We start from the raw sequence: 9,740 nt of genomic DNA on the forward strand, positions 1-9,740 counted from the left end.
AGCAGGTGGGCGGCCCGGATGGTCCCGGATAAATAGAAGCGTGCGGGAACGGAAAAGAGCCAGCTCCATCCCGCTCTTAAAAACAGTTGCCATCGGCACCAAAAATATATTAATATCTGTACATTTGTCATCTTAAAAAAAAAAAGGGAAGGTGGAGAGAAACCTCCTTGGCACCTTGTGGTCGGTTTCCTGAAAGCGAGGTGACACGTGGAAAGGCCTGCTGCGTGCATACACCTGCACACCTCTCAGCCTCCCCGCAGCCCTGAGTGTGAGGAAGGGTGGAGCCCCCGGCCCCCGGGGGGGCAGCCACAGAGCCTCCTCTGTACTCCGAGGCCTGGCGAGCGCAGCAGGGCGGCCTGAGGGAGAAGTGCTGCCACCCAGGGATGCCTGCCCCTCCCCCTCGGTGCCCACCCCTGCCTGGGCTGCCCTACGACAAAACAAGAGCGGGGAGCAGAGGTCAGCCCGACACGCCTGTCTGGGGAGCCTGGAGGCCGCCTCTGTCCTGTCAAAAGGCCACGGCGGTGGGGACCAGGCAGGGCGGCTGGGAGGCGGGGCGGCTCACAGGTGGCGGTCGCTCTGCAGCAGGGAGGTGACGGTGTTCTGTAGGGCCACGGCCACCTTCTTGGAGGTCTTGCGCAGCAGCGGGCTGTCTGGGTGGTACTCCTTCAGGTGCAGGACGTGGCCCTCCTGGCTCTCGGAGGTGCAGCCGCACTCCTCGCACACGTACAGCTTGGCCCGGCGCTCCTTGTAGGCGTACTTCTGCTGCACGCCGTGGATCTTCTTCAGGTGGGACTCGAGCGAGCAGCGCTGCGTGAAGGCCTTGTCGCACAGGCTGCACTTGTAGGGACGCACGCCTGTGGGGAGTGGAAGGCCGGACGTCAGGAAGGGGGCCTGCGTCCCCCAGGATGCTTGAAGTGGAGAGAAGGTTCCCGGCTAACTCCCTAGACAACGGCCTCAGGGGAGACGCCTTCAGCTCCAACAGGCAACCCCCACCCCCGCAGAGCTGGGGTGCCCAGCTGGGGAGCTCCCTCCTACCAGTGTGGGTGCGGACGTGTCTCTTGAGGTCGAAGGTGTCATTGAAGCCCTTCCCGCAGTAGGTGCACAGGTGCCTCTTCACTTCACTGTGACACTTCATGTGGCGGTTCAGCATGCGCTGGTACGTGAAGGCCTTCTGGCACAGGTGACAGGTGAAGAGGTCCCCACTGGGACTGTCCCCCAGGGTCACCTGTGGGTCAGGAATGCGTCTGTGACAAAGACTCAGAGAAACCAGCCCCCCGAGGACAACAGGGCCCCCCCCAAAAGCCACCGCTCTGAGGTGTTAGCTCCCGTGGAGGGCTCGGGGGGAGAAGGGGTCCCTACCTCTTCCTGACCCTTAAGCTGAGTTCACACCTGCCCACAGGAGTCCCGCCCCTTCCTCCCCCTGGCTGCTGGGAGAGAGCAGGAAGTCCCTGGCGTGTCAGAGACAGAGCTCCCAGCTGTGTCCACTGACGACAACTGGACCAATGGAGCAACTGCCACCCAGATGGCCCTCTCGCCTATAACCAGGTGTCAGCTGTTGGCACAAATAGCGAAGTCCTTACAAGAGCCTGGTGCCCCGTCACCCTGCCAGGCCATAACCCAGGCACCCAGTCGCCTGGGCACATTAGCATGTTGGCAGAGGAGGCTCTTGCCCTCTCTACCTGCCAGCATTTGGGAAGGGCAGGTGGGTGTTGTGCTGTTGGTGGCCCGGTCACTTCTTCCTAATGCCTGGAGCCAGCAAGTCATGTGGCATCTGGGAAAATCCCCCCGTGTTGAGCTTGCCTCAGACCTCTCAGGTCAGGCTTCAGCACAGCTATGTCCCGATGAGCCCTCTATCCTCTCTGGCTGGGGAGTCCTGCCCTCCCCACCACAAGGGCTCAGGGACTGGGGAGACTAGGGGACCTGTGCCATGCCCTCTGGTTACAGCACACATCTGGCCTCCACAGCACCCCGGCGTCAGCTTCCTGCTGTGGAGTGTGGCTGTCCCTCCCTGGGGGACCAGGCTGCCACTGGCAGGCATTCCCAGACCGCAACTTCTCGGAAGGCAGGCCCAGCTCCACTGTGGGGCAGGCTGACCTCCGTCACAGGCCAGGGGGATAGTGGTGACCGTGCCAGACTCCGCAGCTCTCCTCTCCCATGTGCCTGGCCTCTCCCAGCCAGAAATGAACCAGATTCCACCCGGACATGGACTCCAAGGTTCAATCCTCCTGAGCCCTATTGCTCCTCCCCGGGGGCCCGTGCTAGGTGGGTTCCCCTCTCTTGGGCCCACCTTGACCGCGCCCCGTCCATGCCTCAGCGTTACCTTCATCTTGGTGCGCAGGAAGCCGTGGTCTCTATCCTGGCCGTCTGGGAGGTGGCCCGTGTCCTCAGGTGGCAGCTGGGCCACCACACAGGGTGCAGGGGTCATACTGTAGCTGGGGTTGCGAAGACTCATATCCAGAGCCAGGGGGCAGGAGGGGGGTTCGGCCACCGATGCCTCGGGCTCCCGGTAGGGTTGCAGCGGGCAGAAGCTGACTGAGGAGAGAAGAGCCGGTGAGGGATGGGGTGGGGGGCCCAGGGGGTCTCAGGAGGGCTCCCTCCCTGGCAGAGAGCTGGCTGGGAACCCAGTCTCAGACCCTCCCCTAGCAGGCATGCTGCAGAGCAGGGCTGCCCCCAACCCACCGCTGGCGCCTCTCGCCCGCCCCATTAAGGTAATAGCAGGTGACGCCAGCCAAGCAGCGCCACAGCCCACGGCCGCCCTCTGAGTAATCTGTGTCTTAGCGGAACTGGGAGGACCCACCTGCCCTGCCAATTACCCTCCCAGCTGCCTGCCCATCGGCTGCCCCACCTGGGCCAGTCCCGCTGGATTCCAGGACCAAGCTCTGCTTTGCAGGGGCAGAGGGCGGCCCAGGAGGGGCTGTGCCCAGGGACAGCACACTAAGACTGAGCCTGACCCGTGGGATCTCAGGGGGGTCTTCTGCTCCAGGTGCACTTAGCTGCTGGCCTTGGGGGAATGGGGTGGGGACTTGGGTGTTCCTGTCGCCTCCTTCTCTGGGCAGGCCCACCAAGGCTCCTGGCTCCCACTCTGGGTGGGGTGGACTAGGGAGCAGCAGGTGGATAAGGCAGGCGGCGTAACAGTCTCTGGGCGGCCTGCCCAGTGGTTACACAACCCGCCCCCACAGCCGGGACCGCTCACCAGGCAGAGCGAGGCTGGGCACCTCTGGCAGCGGCGGCACCGATACCTGGCTGCCCTTTGAGGCTGCCGCTCCCGGGCAGACACCTCACACTGAACGGGGCTGGGGCAGCCCCAGCCCTGCCTGGAGAGAAACTGATGCAGGAGTGCAGCCTCAAAGCCGCTCGGGCGCGGCAAGCACCCACCCGCCAGGTTCTTTGGGCCACTCTCCACCTCCCCCAGGCCTCAGTGCTTGCTCTGCGAAGGCCTGCCAGCGAGGGGCACGTGGCGAGTTGCAGAAAACGGGGGCTTAGGAGAGTGGCGTAGCGGGTTATGGGCTGGGCAGCTAACCATGAGGACCGCAGGTCAAAACCACCAGCCACTCGGAGGGACAAAGACGAGGCTTCCTAATCCTGTCGAGAGTTACAGTTTCCGACACCATAGGGGGAGTCTACTCTGTCCTTACAGGGTCACCCTGAGTTGGCACCTGCTCGATGGCAGCGAGTTTGGTTTGTTGGGCCCTTTGCCAGCCAGCTGCTGAGGAGGGAGGCCGGCGGCTGAAGGGAAGGCACAGTCACCAGGGAGAGAAGAAGGGCGACCTTTTGGGCGAGGCTCGCCCCCAGGGACACAACAGTCTGAGAGAAGACTGCGCATGCCCGCCTCCCAGACCCGTTCTGCAGGCCTTGGCGTCCATCTGTCCGCAGACTCTAAGAAGCCAGCTCACTGCGGTGGGTGTGGATTCACCCCGGCCTGGCCTCGGATGCCACCACGGCCCGCATGCGTCATCAGGACGCATGCTGCTGCACGCGACCCGGGCGAGGCCTGGTGCCACAGCACCGACGCCACTGTCGGCTGAGAAGCTACGGCTGAAGGCCCCGGCCGGCTTCGTTATCTGGGGAGGGATGGATGGAGGGACGGATAGGTCCCCTGTCCCAGTGTCCCTGGCGCGGGGACACTGCGGAGTCCAACCCCCTTAGGACAGAGGAGAAGTGCGGGGCAGCCACAGCTCGCTCCCGAGAGGCGATGTCAGTCAAGGGTTTACTCCGTGTTCTCTGAGGGTGCCTGGTGGGGGGATTTGGGGGGTGGAAAGACTAGACCCACTGCTGTTGTGTAGATTCCAGCTCGGAGGGACCCTCTAGGATGCGCTGGCCCCACGGTTTCCAAACCAAAAATTCATATAGGCTCCATCTTCTCCCAAGGAGTAGCTGGTGGTTTGAATGGCTGACCTTGAGGTTTGCAACCAAGCACTTTACCCACTGCACCACCAGGGGAGAGTTAGCTGGTTCCAACTGCACTGCCTCTGGTGGCCCCCTTGCTCCACTGGAGGGTCAGGTTGGGGTGCAAAGGATCTAAGCTGGTTTGGGAGCACCCCTGATGGCGGCACGCAGGGACTGGGCATGAGGAGGGAGGTGTCCTGCCCAGCTCTTGGAGCCACCTCGACCCAGGGCCAGGAGCAGGTGGGGCTGGTCGGCAGTTACCTGGTGGCCAGGGTGGGGACGTTCACTTCCTGCCACCCCTGTTAAACCTGTCCTCCAGCCGCTCCGCACGCACAGGGAATGCTCGCAGCATGCCGCTACTGTCACCCAGTGTCACCGAGTGTCAGCGCCAGGAAGCAGAACTGGTTGAGCCCTTGCTTGTGTTGCTCTGTCCCCTAATTAGATGTTTCCGGCCAGGAGGCTGCCGCTGGGGCTACTCATTGCCCGCCCACAGCTGGGGAATTGTCGCCAGGCCAGACCTGCGGGCCTCCTCCCTGCTTCCTCGGGTGGCCCTGTACTAGCACCCTCCTGTCGCCCAGCCAGGTTCCACCTGGACGGCATAGAGGGCCTAGCCAGGGCGGAGACCCCACGGACTGTGTCTGCGGCTCCACCTGAGAACGCCCCCTTCTTGGAGTAGAAGCCACTGGCCAGCGTTTTAGATAAAATGCCAAGGTTTACTCCGTGCAAGGCCTCGGGACTCGGCTGGGCAGCAGGCCCGGATTCAGCTCACCTGAAGCCCAGGTGAAGCAGGCGGGAGGCTGCCCAACCTCCTTGGCCCTCTGCCAGTGGCCTGGAGGAGGAGGGAGGGTGCTAACGGCCCCGGAGGTGGGACCCAGCCTGGTTTTAGGCTGACTTGAGGAGGCAGGCAGTGTCAGCAAGCAGTTGCCACAGGGCAGAGGTGGGCACCGCTGGCAGCACCATGGCTCTCTCTCGGCTGAGCCCAAGAACAGGGGTGGCGGGTGGGCAACAGCTTTTTATTCGGCCTCTTTATGAGGGTGAAATCGGAGTCTCAGCTTACAGGGACAGGCCTGCCCGACAAGGACAAGGTGGTTTTCCGCTCCTCACCCCCAGCACAGTGTTGGGCATGGCTCAGGGGCTTCACGAAGACCCCACGCACTGTCCACACCGAGGCACAGTGTGCCTCGCTTCCTCCCCGCCACCCTCAGCTGCTCTTTCAGGGCAGCCTGATAACGGCCCCCCACCCCCACCCCCACCCGGCAGGTCTGGGAAGGGAGGAGAATCACTATGGGAAGGGAGTCTCTGCCCCCACCCCCCACCCCCAGAGGACTTCTTGCTAAAGCCTCAGCCTGCACCACCTCCTGGCAAGCCCTGTCACTTGAAAAACCAACTCCACCCCTAGCCAGCTGCTCCGCCTGGTCCCTCCCTGGGGTTTGTACCCCTTCTCAGGACCCTCATCCCGGGAGAGGCAAGCTCCCGGGCAGGCACTTCCCCATCAGCAGAAGTGGAATTTACCCCCGGGTGCAGGTGCCGAGTTTGTCTCCCAGAAATCAGCGGCTCCCTGTCACTCCTCAGTCAATATTGACACGGGGTGGGGGGGCCCACCTAGGGAGGCCCACTCCACCTGAGGGCCCGGGGGCTGTCGATGCCCACTTCTTGCCTTTCCCTCCGCTTTGGGGGGCGTGGGGGGAAACTGAGGCTGAGGAAGCTGACTGTCCTCCTGTCTCAGTTCTGGAAGGCTGGTAGGGGGCCTCTCCCAAGCAAAGCACACCTCCTTCCCGCCTCTCGGTGATGCTCTGAGGTCCCCCCTGGGTTAGAGCAAGTACTCCCAGGTTCCCAGAGCCACTGCCCAGGGGATGGGGTCACTCCCAGGTTCCCAGAGCCACTGCCCAGGGGATGGGGGTCACTTCTTACTGGTCACAACGTGCGTGCCAGGACTCTGTGAAGTGGAGTGAGGGAAACGTGCCGGGCGGGCGGCTCCCGGGGTCATGGTTGGGTAGTGATGGAATGGGGCAGGCAGGGGCCAGGCTACCACAAACACACACACACACCCAGTACTCTCCTGCCCTCAGGAGCACCGGGCGTCCATGGGGAAACTCTTTCTCATTCCCAAAAAAAACTGGAGAAATTCTCTGTGGGACCATAGCTTTGAGAAGTCCCCACTCTCCTCCACCACTTCACTCCCCCCACCCCAGGCCCCTCCTGTCACCACCGGAGGAGGAGGGAGAAGTGGGCCTCCCAGGCTGATGATGGCAGACAGCGCTCTGGTGCCTGGCCCCTGGGCCCTATCTCCTGCCGGCCCCAGGGACAGCAATGCACAGGGCTAGCCCCCATCCCACCCCCCTCCCCTACCAACACACACACTCACTGGGCAGCCCCTGGGCACAGAGTCTGCCACTCCCACTCCCTCTGGGGAAAATCACTAGAACGCAAGGAGGTCATGGAATTGAACCAATGGAATCTCCTTGTCCTTTGTCAAAGTCAACACGGGATCTGCTACCGATTGGGATGTGAAGCGAAGTTACAGATAACAGCACGCAGGTCCCGTTCCTTCCACCAACTCCCCTTCCCACAGCCCAGGAGTAGCGAGGCAGGTGAGGGAGGGGATGGGAGCGGGCAGCCACTGGGGCCAGCGAGCAGGCAATGGGGCCTCAGGCATACCTCCGAGCCCACCTCCTGAGGCCCTCTTCTGACTCAGTTTCCCCATGGAAGCCCTCAGCACCCTTGTCTGATTGTGAGGAGGTAGGAGAGGGGCCCAGGGGCTTAAGGCAAGATTGACTAAACCTCTGGCCCGCACACCAGTAACTGGGCCTTGGTGGTCAGGGCACCAAGACCTCCCCACAACAGCCCTGTCCCCAACTACTTGCTGAGGCCCAAAGTGAGGCAAGGACCCTTACTGGGCCCCTCATGAAGTCAACGCTTTCCTACCTAAGGCCTGGGGCGCTGCCAGGGAACTTGGCAGATCAAGGGTCAAAGTCAGTTGGTTAATTACCACCTCTTCCCCCTGGGAGGCGCTGGCTGAGGTTCAGTGCACCCCCTCCCCACAGGCCCCCAGGTGGGGAGGGAACCTGGGGTGGGCAGTGGGCTCTGGGCGGCAGCCAGCGAAGGAGGAAGCCCTGGGGTCACTCATTTGTAAGGACATTGTCACGGCGTCGGGGAAAACAAGTCGCCCGACCTGTACCTGGGTTCCCGGTTGGGGGAGGGGGTGGGTGCCTTAAACTGTTTTGCTTTTTCTCTCTCCCTGGCGCCCCTTGGCGGGGCCGAAGAGCGGTCCAAACCGGGGTCAGAGTAGACCCCCCACCTTTGTCGCCTTCCCTGCGGACCAGAACCCCAGCTAAACTCCGGGAGCCCTGCGCCCTCCAGACCCCTCGCAGCCCCACCCGGGTCTCCAGGCTCCCCCAGTGCCCGGGTCGGCGCCCGGAAAGCGGGCGAAAGTGCGACTCTTCCCCAAGGAGCTCCAATCTCGGCCGAAACTCCAGCTCCCTCCCCGCGCCCCCCTCCCCGCCCCCAGTGGCATCGCTCCAGTGCCCTCCAAGTTCCGGGTCTCTGGATTTACGACGCCGGGGAGGAGGGTCGCCCGGGCGGCGACACAGCCCGCTGCCCGCCGCGCTCGGGGCTCGGGCCCGCGGAGGGAGGGCGGTCGGCCGGGGGCCTGGGAACGGCTCCCGTCCCCACCTGGCCCCCCGCCCCGCCCCGCGGCGCCGCCTTCCGCCCTCCCCTCCCCCGCCGCCGGGGTCGCCCGCCCGCCCGGCCGGCCGGCTAACGGGGCGCGCGCGCTTCGCCATTGCAGCGGCGCCCGTGGGGGCCGAACCCCCGGGCCTCCCGGCCCGTTCCCGGGGCGCTACCTGGCACGTAGATCTCGCCGCGCTCCTCGTCCGGGAGCTCGCTCCAGTTCCTCTTGCACGTGGACACGCACGGCTTCTTCACCAGGAACGCGCGGGGCATCTTCGAACCCTGCTCGCCGGTTCGCTCCGCTTCCGTCCGTCGGTCGGTCCGTCCGTCGGCCCGTCGGCGGGGCTGTTCCTCCCCTGGAGCGCTGGCCGCAGCCGGGGGACGAGGCGGAGGGCAGTTCCGCGGAGAGACGGAGCCCGGCGGTCGCGTGCCCGAGGCGCACGGTGAGCGGGGTCGTCGGCCTGTGCCCGTGCGAGGTCCCGGCGGCCAGGTGCGCTGCGCAGGCGGCAGGTACGCGTCCCGGGCTCCACTGGCGTCGCCCGCGGCCGCTCGGGAAGGCTTGAAGTGCGATCCGGACGGACGGGTTCACGCTTTATTGGCTCGCGGCGGTGTGTGTCGGTGGCTGGGCGGGAGGGGGGTTGAGCTGAACTAATTAGCTCGGAGTGGCCCGGGGAGCGACGGCGCATGCGTTGGGAAATAACGGCGACAACCCACCTATTTGTTACCTGTCGAACCGGTTTCCATTCCGCTGCCGGTGAGGTGGCCTCGCGGCCCGGGCGGGGCGGGGCGGGGGCGGGCGCAGGGCACCCGGCGCGCCGGCCCCCCCAGGCGGGCATGCAGGCGTTGGCGAACGGGAGTTTCGGCGGCGGGAGGAGGGAGGGGGCAACGTTATTTGCACCGGCGCCCGCTCGGGTGATGAAACCAACTGGTCCAACCGGGCCCGGCCGCCTGGCGCGCCCTGGGGCGCCGGGGGAGGCGCGGAGCCGCCGGGCGGGACGGGAGGCCTGCTGGCCCCCACTTGTTGAGCTGGGCCGGGCCCCGCGTCCCCTGAGCGCAGACGCTCGGCCCGGTGGCCGGTGGGCGGCGACGCGGGGAGCCCTGGCCCGGAGAGGGCGGAGGGCGTCCTGGAGGAAGGGTCGGCCGCCTGCCCCGAGAGGCGCCCACCCCTCCCCCCAGCGCCGGAGCCCTGGGAGCTCATCCTCCCACCCCCACCCCCTCGTCCGTCGCCCTGCTTTCAAAAGGCCGGATATCAGGTGCGGGGCGCCGAAAGGATCGGCCCCCTGGGTCAGGCTCCGCTTCCTTCAGCCCCGCACCCCCCCCCCCCCAGTCCACCGACAGCTTCCTGTGCCCGACCCTCAGCTGAGGTTCAGCCCAGTGGTTCTGCTCCGGCTCGGTCCCCTAAATCCAAGTTAGGGGGTTGCGCTTTGGCACCAAGAAGTCCCAGAGCACTTGCCCCCCCCCCCCGCCCCCGCAGGAGTCCCTTGTGCTGGGACACTCATCCTTGTAGGACTTCTTTTGCCAGCCGGATGGGATCCTCTGCCCTCTTTAGCCTGCCCCCCACCTCCCATCCCCCTTCCCCCCTCCCATGGCAAAATAAGCGGATACTGCGGGAGCTACTCGTCAGCGTCCCAGGCCTTGCCTGCGGGGAGCTGGGCCCGATGCGTGAACGCACTCGCTCAAAGTCA

The 9,740-nt window shown here is 65.1% G+C and overlaps 1 protein-coding gene across 1 annotated transcript; it reads right to left on the reverse strand.

The window, feature by feature from the left end:
• Nucleotides 1–558: 558 nt before the first annotated feature.
• Nucleotides 559–8,328, reverse strand: OVOL1 (ovo like transcriptional repressor 1). The gene is made up of 4 exons (XM_075548007.1): nucleotides 8,229–8,328; nucleotides 2,321–2,532; nucleotides 1,036–1,225; nucleotides 559–854 (listed from the first exon to the last, which is right to left on the reverse strand). Exons 1-4 carry the CDS (start codon nucleotides 8,326–8,328, stop codon nucleotides 559–561), a joined length of 798 nt encoding a protein of 265 aa, XP_075404122.1.
• Nucleotides 8,329–9,740: the final 1,412 nt, after the last annotated feature.

Source organism: Tenrec ecaudatus, chromosome 4 (genome assembly GCF_050624435.1).
Source record: "Tenrec ecaudatus isolate mTenEca1 chromosome 4, mTenEca1.hap1, whole genome shotgun sequence".
Lineage (NCBI taxonomy): Eukaryota > Metazoa > Chordata > Mammalia > Afrosoricida > Tenrecidae > Tenrec > Tenrec ecaudatus.